The sequence below is a fragment of the Patagioenas fasciata genome, chromosome 1 (assembly GCF_037038585.1).
Source record: "Patagioenas fasciata isolate bPatFas1 chromosome 1, bPatFas1.hap1, whole genome shotgun sequence".
Taxonomy (NCBI): Eukaryota; Metazoa; Chordata; class Aves; order Columbiformes; family Columbidae; genus Patagioenas; species Patagioenas fasciata.
This window is the reverse complement of record NC_092520.1, coordinates 185,757,082-185,782,832: the sequence shown is the minus strand read 5'-3', so window position 1 is coordinate 185,782,832 and position 25,751 is coordinate 185,757,082. Positions and strand designations below refer to the sequence as shown.

The following is a 25,751-nucleotide window of genomic DNA, read 5'->3' as shown; positions in this document are numbered from 1 at the left end:
AGAAAATGAGAATGCTGTTGGTGCTCGAACTGATGAAAACAAAGTGACATGTGATATGAAGTGAATAGTGTAGAAGACCCAAATATGAAACTACCCACAAATGTTAGAGGAAGAAGGGATAACATCATCTGTGGGAGGGAAGCTACTGTTAGTTGAGCATTCCTAGGAGCAAAATTAGTTCTGCTTTACAAGAACAAGCATGAAGTGCTTGAGGTAGCCCCAGGCCTCCTTCCTGTGCTGCTGCATTATGTGCATAGTGGTCTTCAGTGGTCTTTTACATAGCTTATGAAGGAAGGCAGGATGTGTTGAAAAAAGTACAGAAAGGGAACATGAGGTAGAAATGGGAATCATAAAAAGTGACTGGAAATGACTACAAATAAATTTTACCTGAGGAGAAATTATTTGATTAAAATCCAGATCACTTGGCATTGTTGGTTGATACTCCTGCTGCAGCTCTTCTGTTCACAAGACCTAAAAAATAACTTCTGGCAGCTGTAGCTTTTTAAACTCAACTCACAGAGTGCTTGCCAGCATCTGTGTAGCAGATCTTTGTGATCATAGAGTCATTTAGGTTGGAAAAGACCTTAAAGATCATCAAGTTCAGATGTGTACGTTCACATCCAGTCATCTGAATATATACATATGGGTAAAAGTATCAAAAAGGGGGCAAAACCCAGGCCCTAGATATGAAACATATCTTTAAAGTGCAGGTTAGAATGTGTAAAGAAAAGAAAACACCATCTAGAAATGTTATCTCCTCATATAGTTATGATCAAAGATGAAATGAAATTATAGCTTTGGGAAAAATTCTCAGTGAATGCTAGAAATAATGAAAAACTTAACTGGAAGGAAATAAATGAAGGAGAAATGCACTGAGATACAGAGAATCTTGTTTCATATAGACATTAAAAACCTTGAGTGTTTTCAGGATATCTTGAAAATTCAGGAAAGAAAGGAAGAAAGAAGCAGAGTATAGAATGAATTATGTTGACATTAGTCTTGAACAGAATTTTGAGCAATTATCTGGGAAATTATGTGATATTAAGACAGAGGCAATAACTCCTCCTTCTTTGGTATGTTTTTGTCAAATTTATCTGGATTCAGAGGTATGTTTAATATCTTTTGCTGAGAAACTGATCTGACAAGGATGCCTTTGCTCATAGCAATGATCCCATACATTCTGTGATTCTCATAAGCAATGATGTCTAATCTTTTCTCTCTTATAATTATTTCTCTTTGCTTCTCTGTTACAGTGTGCTGCCTGGTACAAAATAGAGTGTTATCAAGAGAACTTCAGGCTTAAAATAAGGCTAATATTTCTAGCAGACAAGCTGGCTTGTTCTTTGTCCTTTCAGTCATTTTATCATTTTAGATAAATATACACAGTAGTGCAATATACATTTATTTCATTAGACTGCTAGAGTGAGTGGAACTGATTTTGTAGAAAGGCCTTTAACATTGTTGGCATATCCTCATTTACGTATTCAGGAATAATAAAATACTTGCTTTTTTTACAAAAGAAAAAAAAAAAACATTACAGAAAGACTTGAAGGCAAAATCTGACTAATCTCTTTAATGAAATGGAAAGCTTGGTAGGCAATCTTTTATATTAATCCGTATTATTTGCAGTACTGTCATTCAAATACGGTAACAACAATGCTGCCATATACCGATAAATGAAGCAAGTATAAATAATATGTTGTCTGGACTTGGTTAACTGTAAATATTGTTGACTAAAAAAGATATTGTTATATGAACTGTCAACTATATTGTATAAACCGTTTTAAAGGTTTTCTAATTCATTTTTGTTCCTATAGCTAGTTGGTACTCAGACAAACATGTTCAGTCTATTTGTTGTTGTTTAATTAGGTGGTAGTTTTGTGTGCCTTAAGAAAAACTGAGATGACCAAAGTGTTCCTAATGGTCAGACAGATTTTGAAGGTAGCAGAGCAGTACATTGAGGAAGCATATATAGAATCATACAAAAATTTAGGTTGGAAAAGAACTCCAGATAATTGAGTCCAACCGTAAACCTAACACTGCCAAGTCCACCACTAAACCATGTCCCTGAGTGCCACATCTACGTGTCTTTTAAATATATGGAGTCAGAAGTTAAAGTGATATGGCTTAAGAAATCTGATTGTATTTTGCTGTGTATGTAATGTGGGTCATGTGTATTATCATAGATATATTTAAATTTATATATACAATACCTAAGTAAAAAAATAGGTCAGAATAAGGCTTGCAGAGAGTGTTTCATCAAGTCATATGTAAAACAAAAGAATTATTAATATACAAATGGATGTACAGAATATATTTTCATATTTTCCTAGCTTTCCCTTTTGGTGGAAGGAGGTAAGTCTTTGCCAAGCTAAATTTATTATGCTGAGCTTTGAAGAGTGGCTTCTGTACCTGTTTGTAACATGGCACTAAAAATAATTTCTCCTCATCACCAAAATGTTTGCATCGGTTTTCTTCACCCCAATTTTTATAAAAGCACAGTGCTTTTTGGATGGCAGTGTTTTAGAACACTTCACTTAGGCTTGTTTACTCAGATGATGTTCCTTTCATCTAGTCATATGTCTGGGAGACTAGCAATATGTACTAGTTATGATAGATAATAAAAATATCAAATATTTTGTAATGCAAATATAATTTATAAAGCACATCTTGACATAAAATAGTGGAAATTCAGAATTCACTTAACTGTGCATACTTAAGATATCAATTAATAGTGAATTTTTCAATAATCACTGCGTGAATTACTGCCTGAAAATCTGAGCGTTGTACGTATCTGTGTTTCAAAATGGGTCATCACGTTGGTATCTTGTTACCTTAGAACTAATATTCCCAGTTCTCATTGTTCTTCTGACATAGTATAAAGAAAACCATAGTGAAAATGAGATCTAGATTCTATTAACTCATATAAAGGACAGCTGCATTAGTAATACAAAATTTTGCATGACTACTTTTCTTCTGATTTCAAAATGTTATGCTGTAATTGGCTGCATTGCATTGTCCTAGTGGTATAGGATAGTGATATAATCATGTTTGTATACCTCACTCAGTGTTAGAAATATAGTTTTTAAGTTATCTGATGCAAAACATGATGCATACTTTTGAAAACTTAACTAGCTTTCACACAGCAGGTAGTTGGCAAAAAATGTAAATATCAGTATCTGATTAGACTGCTTTTTAATTTAAGTTGACATCCAATAACTTTCCCCAATACCGTATGTTTTAAAAGTGATTAACTGTTATTTTGAAGAAACCAGTGAAGCAAGTAATGGCTAAATATTTTTTTTATTTAGAACAACACGCTTTATAAGAAATTATCTAATTAATATGACGGAGCTGCAAGCATCTCCTGTACTTTCTATATCAGATTTCTACTTATTCTTAGCACTGCTGAGTCACAGGAGTGCTTTAGCTGGGAAAAAAGAGATCCCATTTGCCGTTCAGCATCTTGCTTGCTGTAACTGCTTGTTTATTACAAAAGATTGTTTTTTATCGTATTTCTGCTCTGAATGAGGAAACCAGAAAATGAGTCATCTGTCTGCTGGAAATCCAACACAGCAGAAAGGAAGCAGTCTAGGAGGTTCCAGGAGTGCATGGAAGACAACTTCCTGATAAAGCTGGTTAGTGAGCGTACGAGGGAGAAGCCCCACTGGATCTGTTTGTAAATAAAGAAGGACTCACGAACAATGTGTTGGTTGGAGGTTGCCTTGGGCATAGTGATCATGAAATGATTGAGTTTTCTCAATTCTTGGAGAATTTAGAAGGGTAGACAGCAGAACTGCTACTTTGGGTTTCCGAAGGGCAGACTTTGACTTATTCAGAAGGCTGGTTGACAGATTTCCCTTGAGAGGCAGTCCTGAAGGACAAAGGAGTCCAGGAAGACCTAAGAAAGAAATCTTAGAGGTGCAGGAGCAGTCTATCCCTGTGTGCTGGAAGGCGAGTCGGTGGGGAAGAAGGCCGACCTGGCTGAATAGAGAGCAGTAGCTGGAACTTAGGAATAAAAAGAAAATTTATAACCCTTGGAAGGAGCAGCAAGCTACTCAAGAGGAATACAAGAATTCTCTGAGGTTATGCAGGGAAAAAAAATAGAAGGGCCAAAGCCCAATTATAGATGAGCCCGGCCACCGCTGTGAAAGGCAACAAGAAATGTTTCTATAAATATATTAGCAACAAAAGGAGGGCTAAGGAGAATCTCCATCCTCTGATGGATGTCGTGGAAACATAGTGACAGGAGATGAGGGAAAGGCTGAGGTACTAAATGCCTTCTTTGCCTCAGTCTTTAGTTGTGCTCCAGGTACCCAGCCCCCTGAACCAGAAGATGGGGATGGGGAGCAGAATGAAGCCCCAATAGTCCAAGAGGAAATGGTTAGCAACCTGCTACACCACTTGGACAACCACAAGTCTATGAGGACAGATGGGAGACATCCAAGGGTGCTGAGAGAGCTGGCAGACGTGATCACTAAGCCACTTTCCATTATCTATCAGCAATCCTGGCTAACTGGGAAAGTCCAAGTTGACTGGAAGTTGCCAAACATGATGCCCATCTACAGCAAAGGCTGGAAGGAGCATCTGGGGAACCACAGACCTGTGAGTCTAACCTCAGTGCCAGGGAAGGTCATGGAGCAGGTCATCCTGAGTGACTTCACATGGCACGTCCAAGTACACCATGTGATCAGGTCCAGTCAACATGGTTTTATGAAAGGCATGTCCTGCTTGACCAGCCTGATCTCCTTCTATGACAAAGTGACCCACCTAGAAGATGAGGGAAAAGCTGTGGATGTTGTGTACTTAGACTTCACTAAAGCCTTTGATACCATATCCCACAGCGTTCTCCTGGAGAAGCTGGCAGCTCATGACCTGAACGGGTGTACTCTACAATGGATAAAGAACTGACTGGAGGGCTGGGCCCAAAGAGTTGTGGTGAATGGAGCCAAATCCAGTTGGTGGCTGGTCATGAGTGATGTTCCTCAGGGCTTGGTATTGGGGCCAGTTCTGTTTAATCTCTTCATCATTGATCTGGATGAGGGGATTGAGTGCACCCTTAGTAAGTTTGCAGATGATACCAAGTTGGGTGGGAGTGTTGATCTGCTGGAGGGTAGGAAGGCCATACAGAGGGATCTGGACCAGATGCATCAATGGGCTGAGGCCGATTGTATGAGGTTCAACAAGGCCAAGTGCCAAGTCCTGCACTTGGGTCACAACAACCCCAGGCAGCGCTGCAGGCTTGGAAAGAGTGCCTGGAAACCTGCCTGGCAGAAAAAGATCTGAGGATGTTGATTGGCAGCTGGCTGAATATGAGCCAGCAGTATGGCCAAAAAGGCCAACAGCATCCTGGCTTGTATCAGGAATAATGTGGCCAGCAGGACTAGGGAAGTGATTGTGCCACTGTACTCAGTGCTGGTGAGGCCCCACCTTGAATCCTGTGTTCAGTTTTGGGCCCCTCATCATAAGAAGGACGTTGAGGTGCTGGAGAGAGTTCAGAGAAGGGTGATGAAGCTGATGAGGGGCCTGGAGCACAAGTCTTATGAGGAGCAGTTGAGGGAACTGGGGCTGTTCAGTCTGGAGAAAAGGAGGCTGAGGGGAGACCTTATTGCTGTCTACAACTACCTGAAAGGAGGTTATAGCATGGAAGGTGGTGGTCTCTTCTCCCAAGTATCAAGTGATAGGACAAGAGGAAAAGGTCTCAAGTCACGCTGGGGTAGGTTTAGATTGGATATTAGGAAAAAATTCTTCATAGAAGGGGTTGTCAGGCATCGGAACAGGCTGCCCAGGGAAGTGGTGGAGTCACCGTCCCTGGAGGGGTTTAAAAGGCACTTAGACGTGGTTCTTAAGGGCACGGTTTAGTGCTAGAGTTAGGTTATGGTTGGACTCTTCCAACCAAAATGATTCTATGATTTTTTTCCTGGAACTTCAAAATCTTTCATTGCAAAAGGTGAAACCTACAGCATTTAGACACTCAAAAATTTGCTCAAGTATAGGCAGATGGAATCTCTGCCTCCTTAGTGGCTGCTCCTAATCTCATCAAATCAATGTCTCGTTTCAAGATTCTACCATTTCTGTCATTCTGGCATGTCTTCTTTTGGGAGTTCCCTTCTGAATGTATCAGATCCGGCAATGCTCCAGGAGCAGTATCTCAAGCAGTGTCTCCTCCAACACTTCCCTAGTTTCTTATCTTTGTCACAAGTTCTAAAGCATGGGATCTCCTCCATCAATTTCCTGGTTCTGATCTTGGATGCACATTTGAAAGTCAGGCCTTGCAATGACTGACCGATCTGCAGCTTTTAAGGAAAACACATTTCAGCTCCAAGGCAAAAGCTGATAACTGCACACAACTAGAGAACATACCCTAACCTATTGACATACTTTCATGCATAGTCTGTTAACCTGGCCTTCAGAAAAAAAAAAATCTAGTTGCTTCACATACATAACTCTGTCTTCTAAAAGTAGCTGATTTCAATAACAGCTTGTGACCAAAGGAATGTAGTATATGTAAGGGAAGAGTTAAAGTAGAAAGACAGATGGCTGTATGTGTCTGTTGGAAGAGAAAAAAGATTGCTTAGGGGGCAGGAAGGTGTTTAGTGTCATGTGGAAGATTCCTTGTGGTGATACCACTACAACTTACATGATATATTACAATAAGGCTCGTGTCCTGGGATCTGGGTGTCATCTGAAATTAAATGTCTTACTCTTTTTTCATTCTATGAATTTGATGAAGATGGATGTATGTGGAAAACTTCCATATACAGCAATTTATGTTGTTTGGAAAAAGTTGATAATAGAGACTACCTATTTTACAAAAGAGTTTGTATTTTTTTTGTTTTTCCTTCTGTGCAGAGAAAATTATCTACAATGTCTGTTCCCCAATGATACCCAAAGGTTTGCAGATTGCTGAGACCTTCTGATTTCTCAAGGTCGAATCAAACTGAAGGCAGTCACTCCTCATCCAGCTTAGCTGAGCCAAGTTGCTTGCTTTGGCACTGTTACCACATCCTAAAAAAGCAGATTTTTCTTGCTTGTGGGCAGGTGGCTAAAATACCATATAGAGCTCATTTTTGACTGTCAAGATTGAAATTATTTCTTAGGCGAGGACAGATATAAGTACATCTGTTAACTATTAAATCATGGAGAAAAAAAAAAAACAACACCTTTGCAAAGGTTCAAAATGTACATCTGATGTAAGAAAAATAAATCAGAATTTCAGGTCAATTTCTGTCAAAATTACTAAAAAAAGAAATGTAATTCCATTGCATTCTGATCAAGAAAATTGCTGCAACTCTTGTAGATTGTGATGTTAAAGCCACTAAGAGTTTAACAACAGTTTGAACAACAGTGGCATAAGTCGTTATTGCTAATGTGTCAAAGACTTTGGTAAAAGCTGAAATTTTTTTTGCACACAATAGTATGGTTTTTAACAGATGTTGAATAGTATGTATCAAAGTCTGGATATTTTAATATCTTTGCCTATGCTATTCCTAAAGTGAACCTTTACAATGGGAAGAGTAAGAGGCGTTAAACAGTCTTCATTTATTTTTACTTCAAAGTAATAGTAGGTTTCAGAAAGTGAAAAACTACTCTTTATTAGTAGAGGCTTTCTGAAATTTAAAAGATTTTTCAGTGATTATAACTCATGCTAATTAAGTAGATATGAAATTAAAAAATATTAAGTTAATGATTACTTATACAAATTGTTCTCTTAAGAATTCATTCAGACATCTTCTAAATTTAGTTAAAAATTAACGTGTGAGAACTAGCAAGTCAAGATTACAGGCCAAGTCATATAAATGAGTCTAAGAATACTCAACTAAGAAAGAAAAATAGATTTTTTTACATTACTTTCAAAATACACACTACAATATTGACTACATATCCTTTGTAGCAAAGGGCTCTCAAAAATTGATGTAAAGTTCTCAATGAGCTAACTGTGCTTTTAGTTGATAGTTGACTCGATGATTTTATGTTTTGTTGTTGTCATTGTTGAAGAGTGCTAGAAGCATTCAGAAGTAATTTTTCACTTTATTTTGTATTATTTTTTTTCACAGAGGTATTGATCATTATACTTATAATTTTTATTTATTTACTCAGGCCTGATTCCGAGAAGTAGATGACAGTTGCCTTCAAAGCTGTCCTTAGGAGAAAGGATCTCCTTCTTCTCAGAAATGAAGTTGTACAATTTGTGTTAGTAAATTGGCCTTGTAACACAAAAAGATGGGTAGTAGTTTTCTTTTAGCATGTCTAGCTAAAATGGTTAGCTACTGAACTGAAGAAATGGTAGTTTGAACATCTGGAGCAAGAGCCATATTGCCAATGTAGCACACACATGTGGTCTTCTCCTTGCAATTTAGGCCAGAGATTAAAGTGTTTAATTTCTGCAAGATTCATGTGAGAGAGTGACAGTGTTACTGACTAATTTTAATTATGAAATGATTTGTGCTCTCTTCATGGAGGAAGAAACTACAAGTTTGTGGGTTTTTTTTGTTCTCAAAATAATTCAACATAGTCTTCACAACAGTAATTAAAAATAACCTACTGTCACTAACTGAATTTGGCTTTCTGAAGCTTGTAGCCTTGTTTACTTGTGTGAATGGTTTATTGATCTGTTGTGGAGTAACTCAAAATTATCTTGAAAATTAAAACCAATATTAAGTAATGGATGATCCAGTTCACTGTAACATGAGTTTATTGCTGCTGTTTGTTACTAAGTCATACAGTAGAAGCCTAAAGTAAACTTTGTTTTCAGGTTTCGCTTGTGTTCCACAGGACAGTTTTTTGCAGGAGGATTGCTGAAGTGAAAGCAAATTATCTAGATAGGTGCCCTGTGCAAATACTGTGCTAACATTTTGAAAGAATTGTCTTAGGAAAATAGATTTTCTTGCTTCTCTTTTGTTCACAGCTATACAGGTACTTATTGTTTACAGTACACCTTGATGTTTTTCTATTGGGCCTACATGTGGGAACAATCTGATTAACTATATACCCCATACATGAAATGGCAGAAGGTTTTACATTTATTTGCTGAGCTTACAGAGCAATTTATCCATGCAGTATCAGTCCTGTCTACTAAAGCAGATAATTAGAACTGCTGCTTCTGTTTCTTTTCCATTTCTTTTTCTCTCCCCTGTTCCCTTAATATATTAATATAATCAATTTTAATTCTATTTCCTCTAAATCAAAACTTATTTTGTACAATTCTCTGCTTTTTTTTTGATATGAGAATTTGTACACTATTCCTCTTTAATCACTGTAAGAGACTTTTTTCCATAGTTGTAGCAGATTTTTCTGGTTTATGATGGTTATTTCAAGAGTAGAAAGAAATATGTATTTTCCTGTGTTGCAGCAGTAATAAAAAGAACCAATGATAGTTACTACATCATGTAATCTTTTTCTTTTTGCTTTAGGCCTTAAACAACACACTGTACATCTGTGTTAAGACTTTCTATTTTCACAGGGTCTCTGCAAACCTCTGAAAAACCTATCCCTGCAGACCAAATTATCTCCCTTTTTGTTTCTAAGTACTTTTTTTTTTTTCTTTCCTCTTAGTGATTTCCTAATTGTAATAAAGGAGGAGATTATTTGGGAGTAGGAGAAGGTTGTGTCTGGTCTGAGATGGAGTCACTGGCTGACATTTGACACTTTATTTTCCTGACATGTATGAGGTAAACATGTCAGCAGAATTAACTTTCATATCTTTCTGCCTTCCTGAGTGAAATTCAACCTTCTGCCTGACGTCTGCAAAGGTACAAAATTTATTACTATCTACTCTTCTATATTCAGGAAGATGAATGGAAGAGAAAATTAAATATTTTTTTATCTATTGTTTGCCTTTATCACTGATGAAAGATATTAATTTAATAATTTTCAGAATGTCTAATCAGAAAGAACAGAATTAACAGCCAACTTCAATGAACCCATATATTAAAATATATTTCTATAAAACATGGTTTCATGTGGTACTTTATAAAATAAATTACCAGTGACAGAAAGCATTATGGAATCTCAAAACATAAATAATTGTAGTATCCAGACTGTATGCCATGTTTCTTCCTTAAAAAACCAAAAAAACCCAGAGTAATAAATTGTTCTTTTGGCATAATTGAATTATTACAGAACTACAGTTTATGTTTAAGAAATCATATATTTACCAACTCAGGACAGTTTTTCATTTTTGTTTCGAGTGGTTTAGGAGCTCAGTCTTGAGTACTGTTGGATATGAAACTGTTCTAAAGAAAGATGAAAATTAGAGTATTTTTTCTGCAAACATGCTTTTATTGTTTCAGTTTTCAATGAAAGCACAGGTAGAACTTCCAATAAAATATAGTTCTGGCACCCTCCTCCTTTCAGCTGCCCCTGAAGCTGTTTGTAAAAGCACTGGTTGGATTTTATGACTTGCAAAGTAAATATATATATATTTTTTTTACTAATAATGTCAAATAAAGAAGATAGAAGGCACTTTTGATGATTCCTGATTCATCTCATCTTTCATGGTCTCCAGATTATTAATTAGCTTGTCCTTATAACATCCTCACACCTCTTCTCCCACCCTTCCCAAGCCAAACCAACCTCACCAAAACCAGTCTTCCCATTTTGAATTGTGAACATCCCTGATCAGTGCTGCTGCACAATTCAGCTGAATCTCCTGGTGAAGCTAATTTTCTCTCTTCAGTTGACTCTCCTCACTTCTAGAGTGTGCTCCTTCTGCCTCCTTCTTTAGGGACATATCTTCCAGACAGTGAAAAGTGATGAGCAGCTGGAGGTAACAAGCTAGATCAAAAGTCTGTTTCTGTCTGTGGACAGACTTGATTATCCAAATCAAAATAAGAAGTATCATTACCCATAGTCCCATCTGTAAACGCTTCATCATGGTAGTAATTTGGTGTGCATGATAAAATCACCTCCCTGCATGAATGATTGCAGAATAACAGATCCCCTCTGAAAGAAAGTGAAAGTGTATGGTAGAAGGCAGACTGGAATTGTGAAAATGACAGCTACTCGGCAACTAAATACAGGAATTTTGCATGCTCTGCACCTCAGATTTAGGACTCATCTGTAGTTTGTCATTTTTGTAATATCAGGGCATGCTGAGGCACTGCTTCAGTATGAATTTCCGTGGAGAACAGCTTGAGTCATCAATGTAATTTTTTCTTGCAGCATTTGGCCTTCTCTTAGGGGTTTCCTTTAAGTTTATCCTGTTTAGCTTGTTACAGCTGAAGAAATCCTACCCCCGGGTCATAAGTGTTACAGGAATCCAAGTGCTGAAGCCAAAGCCGTTTCAGATGTGCCAATCCATTTATGATGAGTACCTAACCCTACTGCGGAAGAAAAGCATTTTCAGTACAACATCTTTATGTGACTGCAACATGTATCCACGGATATTTACCTGAGTTAAAATCTGATGATTCAGAGAATTGTTACTACAGAGATGGAAATAGGAATCTCTTAATTATATTTAACTGTTAAGTCTCCTGTTTGCTGTTGTGATGTGTTTTCTGCTGAAATTGTACTAAACAGCCCCTAAGTGCAACTGGGCTCATACAAAATTGTCATGTATTTTCACTTGAGTAGCACTCTTGAAGTCTAAAGGACTTCAGTGCAGTTTTTTTTAAGCAAGTGTTGGAAGGTATGCAACGTCAAATTCCAAAACCATAGATATGTGAATTTTCCTGGTAAAACATTGTAGATTTTTCTTTTTATCTGATTAGCCATTTTTGCAATTCTTTTCAGAACCATTGGATACAAAAAGAAGTATGTTAAAGTTCCACATGGACATATTTGGGTGGAAGGTGATCACCATGGACACAGCTTTGACAGCAATGCTTTTGGCCCGGTAAGTCAATTCTCTATATATCATTTACACTTTGCAACTGAAAAGCAATGCATGTCTGCTGGGTCATTTGTGCAACAGTGAAAGTATTAATTGATTGTGATTGTGTTTGTATTATTTGTGTGAGCATTGGTAGTTTTTCTAAAATATCTTGGTCAGCAGAGACTGAGGTTGCTCTTAACTATTGCAAAAAGAATAAAGGCTCCTTTTAATTCCCACACATGGAAGGAGAAGTGGTGGAGATTTTAAATTTGGAGGGTTGTACTGGGGGAATAGCCAGAGGGCGAGCCAGCTCCCTGTAGCTGACAGATGCTCCCTGAGGACATGTTGCCAGCTGAGGTAATTTGGAATGGTTCCCTCCTGGGAACTTGTTCTGGCTTTAGTACCAGCGCTGGGGTAAAGAATTAAGAAACCATAACTGTGCTTAGTAAGTGTTAACTGTTAAATTGGTCTGTGGACGACAGCAGAGATATTTCAAAACTTTCCCCAAAATAAATATTTAAGTTTTCTTTATACAGGACCATTTCATATTGAATAAAGACATAACGTAGCCTGGAAAGTCTGATTCTTGACTGGTAAAAGTGTTCATCTGTTCATCAGAAAGACAGTAAATGTTTTCTCTGCACTCCAGTTTTTGTTTGATTTTGGTTTTGTTACACTTTGTGTGGATTCCTGTTGTTGTTTTGACTTAATCTAGCATGCAGGAAATAGTTGCATATGTGCATCCTTCTGTGGAAATAGAAATGGGTTTTGCCGTAATCTGTATGCAGGTTTTTGACACGTGCCTTTAAGAGAGAATATTCTTCTAATATAAAAAACCCACTAGTTTTCACGGGAAAGTTGTCAAGACTGGATTTTTCCACCCTTATGCATTTAATACCTATTTCAAACGGAAGTCACCCCACTGACTCTAATTGAATTAGCAACAGCAAGGACCTTATGAGTTTGTCTGGCTTCTGGAAGTTTAGCCCAGTTATTAACTTGAAATCATTTGTTCTCAGGAAGCAATGCAAAAAAGGTCTACTGTCTCCTTTGGAGTATGTGATGCTATTGCCTCTTTTTAGGCTTATCTCACTTTTTTTTGTGCTTGTATTCCTTGCTATTTTTCATTATTATTTTCCTGCTGCTATCATCGAAGATTTCTAACATCTAGTTTTAAAGGTTCTTTCCTTCAGGATTTATTTTAGTCTATCTCGTGCAGGTATCTCTTTCCTCCTGTGGTAGGCTTTTCCTTTTCTGACTTGCTGTCTGTTCCCAAGATAAATCTTAGGCATAAAGCCCCTAATCTGCTTTTCATTTACAAATATATTGCCAATGTGGACTCAGAGAACAGGGAAACTTTAGCAGTTGGACATCAGTTTCAGATTTGCAGCAGCTCACACAGAAATTAATACAAGGTAAAATCTTCAAAGTAGGCACTTTGCAGCTTTCGTACAAGATCACATGTTGGGGTAAACCTAAAGACCCTCAAATTTTTACTCAATTCACTGATGTTTATAAATGTTAGAAAATCACCTTCACTAGGGTTTCACCTCTTATCAGTCATCAGCTGCTAACTAGCGTTGGAGAGTATGTCACTTACAGCAGTAGCACCTTTTGAGAGCTAGTAAGACAGATAATTCTTTAGCTTTCTGCAGGAAGAATGACCTTTGTATTGTGTTCATGAACACATTATGGACAGGTCAAGTGTAAATAGGTATTTTCCTCATTTAATTTCCTAATTTAATATAAAAATTAGAGCAGCACCCATTGAATACAGGCAGAAGGGGACAGAAGGGATCACAGGGCTGGATACTAGCTTGAGAATTATAAAACATTTCTCTAGAAGAAAATGGAAAGTATGTCTAGGACATGCTAGACTCCAGGTTCTTTTCCATTGTACACTTTAGATTTTAGGTTACTAGGACATTTTCTACCCCTCTTTCTGCTATTCTCTTGAGATCACTTGCACAAGTGAATTAAAATACTAAATTCACTCTCTTCAAGCCATTCAGAAGGTATATTCTTCTTAATTCAAATACTTTTTCTCTTATATAAAAGACTTCAGCAGTCATAACAAACTGGCTGCACAATGGTAAGGCATGAACTCATTTTTCTTATTTTGTTAGAATATAGGTCACTTAAGAGATTAGTTTAAATGTTGTATGTGTTGCAATTCTGACTTCCAAAACCAGATATATTTTCTTGTATCAAAAGATGCAGTAAAAATAGTGTATTTTAAAAGTGGATTACGTTGTAGGTTACCATTTTTTCAATTTTCATACAATCTCATAGTAGAAAGGCATATATAGTGTAGACAGCCAGACACAGTAATGTTTTGTCGATGAACTTGATGAGTAACATGGGGCATAAAAGGAAATTATGGAAAAACAGATTGAGAACAGATGTTAGAATAATTTTTTCTCTTGGAGAACAGCAATATGTGTAATGGCCTAATGGGCTAGGTTGATAAAGCGAAAACCCTGATACCAATCAAGTTCTAAATTAGATGCACCTTTGGAGAGATATGGATTTCTAAAATGTAAAATCTTGGCAGATTAAATTATCTTTACTTAGTTCATAAAAACATTATAAAATAAATCATAGCTTGTTGCATGGTTTTTGTAGGACTAAAATTGGAATGCTAAGGCATAGAGAGACATTTTCTTGAAGTGTCTAAATAAAAGTGTTTTAACTAAGATTTGTAACGGTTTAATATTTCTTTTCTGCTTAGTTGTGTCTTTGAATAAACTTAGTGCCTTAACTGAGATTACAAAAATAACAGGACATCTGTGGGTAGTGCTGAAATGCTGTTAACTCTCTATGTGATGAGAGTTTTACCTTTCCAGAATATTGGACTAAATTCAGTGGTGCATGGTTATTGCATGTTGTCTTAAAAAAACCAAAAAAAAACCCCCAAAAAATGCTTTGTGAAATACAGAATGGCAGGTGTTATATAATACTATTGCTTTGATAGTGCTGTGTTTCAGATTCAGAAATATGTCAGCCATTTATAATGCTGAAAATAGCTGTTCTGAACAGAAGCCAATAAATATTCAGAGAACTTGCATCTTTTTACAGTTATTTAAGGGGATAAAAAAATTATGTATCACTGGAAATTTATTTCAATTACCTTGACTAGAATAGAGATTTCTACTCAATTAGCTGTAACTGTTTGCAAATTCTTATGGAATGGAGTCAAGCTTTTATGATATTAGCTTAGGATTGTCGTATGTGACATACTACAGAAATACAATAATGAATAAGATATAATACCACTTTTAAAGGTTTCTCCTTTTTTGTTTTCAGCTCTGGTAATTTTCCTGTTTTGGGGGCCTTTTTGCTATGAGGCTGTACTTTGACAGCATAGGAAATATAACAATACTGTTTCTGGCAATGCTGCTTCTTTCTTGGATCAGAAATGCAGGAGACACACTATAAAGAACTGATCAAGTATAAAGCTCCTCTGCTGCTTCAAATTTCTTAAAGATTTTGAAGAGTTAACTTTATGCCAGATCAGTTATTTCTTTTTTTCACACAGCCAGGATAGTACCAGCATAAAAACAAAGTGATAATTTATATTCTGGATCTGACACTCTGGCTTAATCAAGGGAAAAGTCATTATAAACTGTATGTCACCCAGATCAAATGTGTGGAGTTGGCATCCAGCAGTGCAGAGATGATTATGCAAGCAACATGTAAGGATATCTGAGAAACAATTGTCAATAAGTAGATACAATAGCTGGTATGTATATACATCTGGATGGACACACATGCATTGAATAGCACTCTCAGAGTTTAAAAAAAAAAAAAAAATTCAATTTTATCTTATGAGGATTTGTTTTGTAAATATAATACTCTTGTTGCTACATTTCTGTTTCCAAATGCCTCCAAGCTGAGGATATGAAAGAACTTTATAAAATTAAGGCTTGAAGTCAATGGCAGTCTTTCAGCTGTCGTGTAAAGGACCTGAACAAAAGCTCATTAAAGTCAATGAGAGGTTTCTATTGGCTTTAATGGCTTTGGATAAGAGTCTTTATGAGTTAAGCTTCACAATCCAGCATAAGGGTAAAAAGGCTATTATCCTACTTATCTTCCTGGGAAACCTGAGACACAGGTAGGTTGAGTGCTTTGTCGTAAAACATCTTTTTGGCTCAGTCAAGTCCCTATCCTAGACTTCTTACTAAAAATACATCCATCTTTTAATGTGTTTATTCTCAAAACTAAGTCCCATTGAACCTGAGCCTGGCTTTTTGTTTAACAGAAGTTTTACATTCGTAAGCTTCAAATGAGTAAATTGCTTTTAGTCAGCATTACTGTAGAGGCTGTATTTTTAATTGTCCGTATAAGCAATTCTGGATTACTTACATAATAGCAAAGAAAGAATGCCACATGTCCTACAAGTGCACATCATCTTGGTGATGATCTTGCCATCTGCTGAAGCTTTCATTTATGAGCTATAAACTCATGCAAGAATCACATGTCCGCCTGAAATGGAGCAACGTCTAAGGCAAAAGGTGGGAACAGTTCAACAGCTCACAGAAATGTGCTGAACAGCACCACATTAAAATTGCACAGTAAGGTATCTAGGCAGCGCACACTTTTCCGACAGAGAATTCTGCCAGGTCTCAAAATACCTGGTGACTGTGTTTGTGCCCCCATTCTCTGACCAGCCATTCAGAGAGGCTTAAGACAAAGTTTCAATAGCAGTCTCCCAAACCCTATTTTTCTTAGTTTAGACTGAAGTCAAGAGGAAATGGTCAAGCAATGCAAAACAAAAATGTGATTTTAGCAAGAAAACACCTATACATGCTTACATTCATAAAGTTAAGGTAGCTGAAGATAACAGTGATGGCGAAACAATCAGTAAAGCCTGGGAATGACCTACTGGGTACATAGATGCATCAGTTTGCTAGCTGGTGTTGCAGCTTTTTCTGCTTTCTTTTCTCTGCCTCTGTGACCAGTATGTGTGTCTCTGATTTGCTGTGTAAATGTAGCCTTGGAGAGTAGTATGACTCTTGTGGAATCAGTGACATTTCCACTTTTTTCTTGGGTTTTAAAGAAGAAATGAAACTCTGTTTAGACAGGATGTATAATGCGCATATGCAATCAATGACATTCCATAAAATTTACCCCTGGCCACTGGCAAAGATGAGATAGGTAAAATTGTTTGCAATCAGCAAAAAGGCTTTGCATATGAAGCATGAAGTTACCAGTAGTAAATAGCATACATGCACAGCTTGAACTTGTAAAAGTCTATGATGAATAAAATAGGACATTATATGTTATGACTGGTGATAAATAAACCTCGAAGGGTAAATATGCTTGTCCCTTTTGAAAGAATATTATATGTGAGATGTAAATTGGGATGGTGGCGTGTCTACTGAGAATGACGGTTCACTCCAGGAGCTGCTGAAGGGGAGCCTTGATAATAAGATTGTGTGGCCTCACTGTCTGTTAAATTATCATGGCTATCTAAATTTGCAGTATAGGGAATAAAAAGTCCTCTACGGCTGTTCTAATTCTCCTGGAAAGTAAAATACTTAGCCTGACTATAGTCTAAACCAATGCATAAAAATTAATCTTTCAAGCAGCCTGGCTATCATCATGTCACTAAAAGCTCTTGGTTAAGTCTGTTTCTTAGCAATGGAATGCTCATGAGGACTTGTACCAGAAAGTTTGGTTTTTTGTATTAGTTATGTAAAATCTTAAACATTTTATGCATTCTAGCTAATTTTTTCTTTTGCTGTGCTTGAAGGTCTTGCTGTTATGTAGCATTAGTAAAACTTCAGTCATCCTCTTATGGAACATGATTTATGTAATAAATAAAAGCACAATGAATATTTAAACCAAATATTTGGAGAATATGCAAGGAATGGAGGAATGCAAGTACCTTTAAAGGATTTTCTGACAGCCTTGGAAAGACTGGTAGGCTGAACAGCCTTCGCCTCTCTTTAATATCACTTACTTTGAAATAAACCAAGAAAAAAATGCCAAAACAATGTTAGATTGATTTAATGAAATACTAGAAGAGATCAGAGAGTGGTCAGTTTCATACCATCATTTGTAACTAACTAATTTGAACAACTCTGTGTTCAAATATAATAATTTACTGAACCTTCTGTACCTCCTCATCAGTTTACTTGCAATTCTATTTCTCTCAAATTACAGCTTATACACCCTTATATTTGATAACCACTCTACAGAATTTATAGCATTATATTCTCTATATAGGATCTCATAAATTACTTGTTGTAATGGAAATGCGACACAAAAGAATCTTTGCTGACTTTTCTAGGGTTTAACTGTATAGGGAATTTTTATTCATGTTGGCATTCATATTAACATTTGCCAGGACATCATTTATAAATCCATTGGATGGTTTTGTTTCTTTCTATTTTTACTGCCCTGGACATGGAACATTGTCAATCACTGAGCAAAGCTCAGCAACTGATTACTAAAATAAAGTTCTAAAATTTAGTTTGCATAATTAAAGGGAATTATTATCTATCTCTTTTTTTTTTTTTTAAATATATGAGAAATGCTTTGCTATAAGAGCTATTTGTGTCATTAAATCTCCCAGTCCTAAAATAAGACTATTTTACTATTTTATTACAGATTTCACATCATATTGGTAGGTTAGAAATTTCTATTTATATGGCAGTGAACATGCACATATTTATTATGTATATATGCACATATTTGTTTACAAGTGTATGTTTATTTATTTTAGGAACAAAACATTATTGAAATATGATGAGTGATATTAATACAGATACCAATACTTCTATAAATTATTTGAGGGAAGTGTTTTTTTTCCATCTACTTGGTACATGTGCAGCCAGGAGTATTGTGTTTTGGGGGTTCCCTGCAGAAGAGTTGCAGTGATGTAGGGGAATGAGACCTGTGAGGAGAGGCATCAAGAATGGGGCTGGTTCAGCCTTGAGAGCTCACAGGTGTCCTCAGCTGCAGTACAGTGTACGGGGAAGGCAGGTCCAGACTCTTAGATATGCAGAGTAGTAGGATAAGAGGCAATAGGCACAAGTGACAACACGGAAAATTCTGAATAGATATTGTTTTTTTGTTGTGTTTTGTTTTGTATTCATTATGAAGGAACTCATGCATTGATAACCCAGAAAGTTCATAAGATATCCATTCTCGGACATAGTAAAAAACCCCCAAACAAAGACAAAAACCAAGCAAGCAAGCAAACAAACAAACAAACAGGAAAAGGGCCAGAACAATCTGAGTTGGCCATGCTCTGAGTAGGGGGTTGGCCCAGAGGGCCTCCAGATGTCCCTTCCTACCTATATGATCCTGTGTGTCTATGAAAGCAATTTTTATTTTGGCAGTAAACCATTTAGGACACAGTAGAGCAAACTTTTGTCAGTTAACTGTCCTATGTGTTAACACTGACAAAGGCACATTTATCAAGAGTGGAAAAATGGTAAATTTATCTCCTATAGTACTGCTTTTGTTTTTTTAAAGAAAGCAAGGTAAAAAGTATAGAAATAGTTTTCTGATTAACATAATCATGGTGTTGCCTAGACGAACTTTCTAATTGATAACAGAATTTCGAAGATATTTGTTCTACCTGCCACTGCAGGAGAGACAAGTAGGAATAATTCTTGAGAGGTAAATCCCACAGAATGTTACATTTGCTGAGAGGAATAATGCCAACCTACAGAAGAGTAAATGTGTTTACAAAATAAGTTGTGGAATATATTCCTTTTCCCTTGATTGTTGTTTGAGACAATGCCACTTAATTAAACTTGGATATAGTTATTTGAATTTACTTGCTCTGAGGATTTGGGCACTGCAAATTAGCTGTGATTAGGGTTTGAAATTTTATGTTGGTTTAATTTAAGAGCTATTGCAACTCAATGTCAAAGTTAGGAACCAGTACAATTGCTTTAATTCTCCTCTTGTAAACCTTGAGATTTAGATAAGAGTTGTATATAATACAAAAGCTGATGTAGTAACAGCACAAAATAACAATAATTCCATGGCACTTCTTGTGTAGTTAGTTAATATATACTGCTTCCTCTTTCACTTGTACTTCTGTACCATTTACGTAACTATAATATTTGTTCTCATATAATTATTGAAAATACATATAACTGCATTTGATGCAGAACAGAAATATCCCATCACATGACCAGCAGCTCTCTGTGGTTATGAGGACAAGTTTGTAGAATATAGCTTTGACTTGATACATAGCTGAGAGAGGAAACTGAAGAGCTACAGTCCTTTCCAATTTTACTTTTGGATCACGTTAGTAGGACTCATTTTTTTGTGTGCTTAAGCAAGTCAGAAGTTTCAAAGCCAAAAGCTCAGCTTTCTCATACTTAAAATGCACCAAAAAAAAAAAAAAAATCCCAAACAAACCCAGAAAGTCTAAAAGTCCTAACTTGCTAGCAGTTTAATATTTTTAATTCTATATTATGCCTGATTATAAACACGTATTTTCCTAATATACAAATTAAAATTCAGTTTTAATTTGTAACTTATTAAAAACCAGGATTTGTATAATTTAGGTGCCAAAATAACAGATTCTTGGACTACTCTGTAACAGATGTGAAACTGGTATCCAACATTGAATTTTGGCCATATACACACTATAACTAATAAAAGCCAGAGGAAGCCTATGACCAAAACAAGGTGTAATACACTGAAAAAGGAGAGGAATTAGAAGAAGTAACTACCTACAAAATTCTCCATGACTGCTACTTGGCAGGTTATGGACCCATCTATTGTAATAGTTACCTTCACATTTCAGAGACTTGCAGGAAGAACAAACACATCAGAGGATGGCTTTTTACAATTTTATTGATTTGATAGAGACATTCCAGATATATTTTGTTTTTAACCTTAAAGTAAAACCTTTTTTTAATGATCTTAAACAATGCACATCTTGCTTGCCAGGTACAAAGTCACCTTGGTGTTAGCCTCAGGAGGAATGGTACTCAGCCCTTGCGCAGGCTGGGCCACAGCAGCTTCATGGCTATGACATTTGAAGTCTCTGCTCTCAAAGCAAGGATTCATGTCCTTGTAACCTGTACAATACTCCAGCAAGATTTCCAAAATCTGTTACCCTACTGCATTAATTTTAAGCTCCATTGTTGTCATTATGTTGTGCATAGATGTATTTGTGAATATTAGTATGCATTCACGACATTTCTATGTCAATCATTAATATCTTGGTATATCCATATATAGCCTTCAAAAACTTGGTGATCTAAATGCTCTTGGATGGGATCTCTGGGCTGCAGTTATTTTTTTTTTTTTAAGATGTGATAGCCAGCAGGTTAATTGACTGTAAGAAGTTTAGGGGTGGACTGATTCAAATGTTTGAAAATCATTATTCACATATTCAGTGGGTCCGTAGGAGCCAGACAGAAAAGTTTGTGCCATAAAGCTTGTATTTATTTACTTACCTAATATTCAGCCCTCCCTTGAAAGTTTGTTCAAAAGTTAGTTTTGTCTACTTTCCATGGCACATAGCCAAAGCAGACTGTGCCGTATCACTGTGCTTTTAGGCCACCTTTCTTTTTCAGAGATGCTGCTGTTAGTGACCTATCAGAATATTTCTCTATATCCTCCTCCAGCGAGTATGTTTAATTCTGTGCAGGCCAGGCCTTACGACCTCTGAGGCTGGTGGGTGGTGTTTTTCTTGTTGTTGTTTGGGATTACTATTCCTTTCTTAATTGTACCAAAGAAAGATTTTACTCATGTTGATAGGAAAGGGTTGCCATGGCTTAGAAAACAAGGCACTAATTTCTAGAAAGATTCTATTGCTATTATTTATGCCAAATCAAAAAGTATGTTTCACGTAATGGCTGAAGAAACCCTTGCATTTTCATTGTAGCATGCATCTCATGTTTCAACTATATCTTTAAAAAAGAAAATAATAAAGTTATTATCTTGACCAATTATATTTGCATTTACATGCAGTGTGGATTGTATGGAAGGCCTTATTTCACACATGTGTTTTAGTTTGAAGTTTTAGGAAAGGCAGCAGTCTAAAGTAAGTCATGCACTAAAACAGAAAAGAAGATATAATAGGATATCCATCTTTCTCGGTTTGCTTTCAGGGTTCTCTCCTGGCACATTTTACATAAATGAATTTGACAGTAACAAAACCTAAAAAGGTATTTGGATTACTTCAGCAGTAAACTGGCAACAGAATCAATGTCATTTCAATTTATCACTTGTTGTCTTCAAGTGTGTGAAATCTTAGTTCTTCGTCACATTGCAATAGATTGCTCATATAGAGAAAAAAGCTGCAGACTTCACAGGAAAAAAAAAAAGAAATATCAGCTGCCAGGTGAGCCTTCACATTCTTCCTAACTTGCAGATTTTTTAGTGACTATCACACTACCTGAACTAGAACAGCATAGTAACCTTAGCATTACCCTTGTTGCTATGTCTCAAGCTATTAGGGTTTCATCCATCAAAAAGAGCTCTGGCCCATACAGCACACTGGGCCTTTGAACTTATAACCTGAGAAGCAAATCCTGTGAAACCAAACTTAACCTCCACAGCTGGCTTTTTATCCTACTAACATAAATCTGTATCTCTTAAGAGGATATCTTCTTGGTACTCTGAAGAAATCTAATATATTCCCAGGGTTACATCAGAAAAGAGCACCTCCACTTACTTTATTCAATGAGGTTTTGTACAAATATTTTGAAAAAATGCAAAACAACAAAAAAAGAGAAAATAATTGAATTTTTGAATATTTTCTTGTGATAAGTTCTGCAGAGACAGAAAAAATGAGATAAGCTGGACAGATGATACATTATAAGGTAATTATTGAACAAATACCAAATATTCCTTGAGTGCTTTTACCTCCAGGTAGGTCCAGTTATAAATTATCTCTTGTGTCTCAGAAAGAAAGAAGTACAATCTCTTCTAGTTTTAGAAATCTCAATTTTTGCCTTTCTTGTCAAAATATGTAAGGTCAGAGAAGACATATTATTTTAACAGAATCCAATATTTAAAGTGGATGATTGATATGTTGAAAATCTTACAGACTTTATTATGCATAATTAAAGAAATAGTACAATTACCATCTAGAAAAACCTGAACAAATTCTTCCAACTCAATGACAAATATCTAAGTAAAATCAACTTAGTAAATATATACATACATTATAAGTCTGTATGTAATTCAAATGATATTCCTTTTTTAACAGAACTTAGTAATACGCTGCCTTCTGTAGCACAGGATGGTTTCATTATTGATCATTATGATCTTGTGCTCTTGATAGTGTGTTGCTGCAGAAACAAACACTAATGATACAGAATTAAAAGAGTATAACATACTTATGTGTAACAAAGCATTGATATACTTGGTAAAAATGGGTTTTGATTATTCTTCAGGGTCTTCTTCTGTTAGAACAGCTAGGTGCTTTTTCTGAAAATAAAACTATATAATCTAAGGAGACCTAGTTCTGTCTACCAGTAGAGACAGTAGCAGATGCCAGTGATATCTGGGAAATATTCAGTTATCTTGGGAATAAAAAAATTAAGTTTATTCTTCTGTCAGAATTCCACTTCAAAGCCTTTCTTTCTAGCTCTCTAGAGAAAGTCCCAATCAGCATTTAAATGCATGTATTTTAAAATGAGGTTCATAAGGGACTAAAATTATCTAAGTTTCATATGAAAAAAGAATACAGAGATACTGCTTATAGATTCTGAAATAAAAAAAATTATGTCTTTAAAATGGAATGATACCAGCTTTCTCGAGTCTAATTTAAACTTTTCTTAGAATAAGTGTTACACAGGATTAATGAGTGGTAGCTTTACATTTCCTTTCTTCAACCAAAGGAAAACTCAGGATTTTTTTTCCATTAAATTTGAAACTGGGAAAAAGATACCTCTTTTTTGCAATATTCTCATCATCTTGAAGTTTCAGTAAAAGTAGACATTAGGCTCCAGCTTCCAGTATACTAATAGCATTCAGCAAACTCTTAGAGAATTTTGCATTGCATTTTTCTATCCTGTGGAAAGATTCCACTTTTAAAAATAACTTACTGCCTCTGTTGGGGTCTGTGACATTTACAACAGCTTTGTTACCTAAGTCAGGGGAAAAAAAACCCAAACAACAACAAACCTTTTGTAAGCTAGACCAGCTTGATCTTATAGCTGGTATGTACAGTATGTTGAAGCTTGGGAGAAATCTCGTCTCTGTGGGACTAACTGGAAGTTTTGTCAGGGAGTTTGTTGAGGTCAGGACTTTGTCCCCCAGCGGGTTGTTCCTGCTGGCGCTGTGCTGCAGGGCTGTAGCAGCACAGGCGCTCCCCAGCAAGGGATGGCTTGGAGCTCACCCTGCGAGACCTTCCTCCAGCCCCTGCCACGCTCCATCTGCCCAGGTCTGGCAGAGGCTTTGGAGAAAGAGATCATATCTTCGTCACACAATCACGCACCAGAAGAATCTTGTTCTTGCTTGATATTTGAGGGTTTTCTCTGTTACTGTGGTATTAATTTGTGACACATATCTGCTAAATACATAGATTAAGAACTAATCTTCAGTAACACATGTCCTTCAAACTACCATAGTCAGAAGTAGCACTTTGCCAGTGAGCAACATCTCTCTTAGGGCTAATTGTAAAACACACACTGATTGCATATGTTTTTACCATAAGAAAAAGGATTATGTACCACAAGTGGAATACATTCTGTACCATCCTTTCAGTTGTGTACATCACAAATGCTTTTAGTTCTGAACTGTTCATTATAATTCATAGCCTCTGTGCATCACAAGCTCAAAATAAAAACAGCTGGCAGATTGCAAATACATTTGCAGTTGTTTTAGTTGATTATAGGTACAATATCAAGCATGAAACAGTAAATCAAAAGTCCCTTAGGGTTCTAGATAATTAACCAGAAATACACTTAGTGTGGCATTGCTAATCCAGCTATATAAAGGGAAGAAATACTGGCTAATAGCAACAACTTGTATTAGGTTACTTGAGAAAAGCTCACAGAAAGCATCTTAGGAGAAATGCTTTTTTTTTAAAAAAAAAAAACTATTTTAAAAAGTTCTTCTGTTATTCTTAAAAAAATCCATTACAAATTTTTGCAATTTGGTTATGGTTTGTTGTTATATAGAGTGTTTCAAAAAGATGGGCCCAATTTGAAATCACTATATCTCTGCAACCATGAACTAGCAACTACCATCTTGAAGCAGGTGGAAGGAACAAAGAGTATTTATAAAAAGGTTACTACAACTTGATAATTCATTAAACTGTTTGTAAATTTTTGTGTAATTGTAACATGTTGGGTCCATCTTTTTGAAACACCCTATATTTTCACTCCTAATTCAGTCCTATCAGTATACAGCCTCTCACACTCAGTCACAGACTGAGGCAAGGATTACAGAATTGTTTGATATTTAAATACAAATGTGTCTTTCAGACCGTGTGAACGCTCATCTAGTTTGATGTCTTACTCATCCTGACTTTCTTGGGTTTTTTGAAATAAGCTGTATGAATACTCATGGCCACTTTTTTTCTCAAGCACCTGAGAAACCCCAGATACATTTGAAAGGGTTCACTCTCATGATGGGTCTCCTGAAAGGCATTTCATCTGTCACATCCAGCAGCCTTTGTTAGTTCACAGCAGAAGACGCTATAGATTTCTGTTTACGTGGATGAAATAGAAAAGTTTGCTTTTCTATAATACCTTCTCTATTTCAAGGTATTTCAAAGCACTTGAAAAAAAACATCCCGACTGAGTTCAATGCTAGTGCAGTGTGTGTGTTGGCAGTTGCAACAGCCCTTCAGGACTGCATATTTAGTAACAGCACAGACAGGCATTGCAGCTAGTACAATGATAGAAGGTATGTTGAAAGGATTGTGAAAATGTGTGCAAGGGATTTCACTGCGGGAAAACAAGCCAACAGACAAAACCATCAAAAACTATGCGAGAGG

At 36.3% G+C, this 25,751-nt stretch overlaps 1 protein-coding gene across 1 annotated transcript in view; it reads left to right on the top strand.

Moving 5' to 3' along the window:
• The window catches only part of IMMP2L (inner mitochondrial membrane peptidase subunit 2), a 456,167-nt gene that overhangs the window by 348,440 nt on the left and 81,976 nt on the right, over positions 1-25,751 (top strand). Inside the window, exon 5 of the mRNA XM_065860638.2 lies at positions 11,737-11,839. Within this exon, the coding sequence (XP_065716710.1) occupies positions 11,737-11,839 (103 nt within the window). The remainder of the gene's footprint in view (positions 1-11,736; positions 11,840-25,751) is intronic.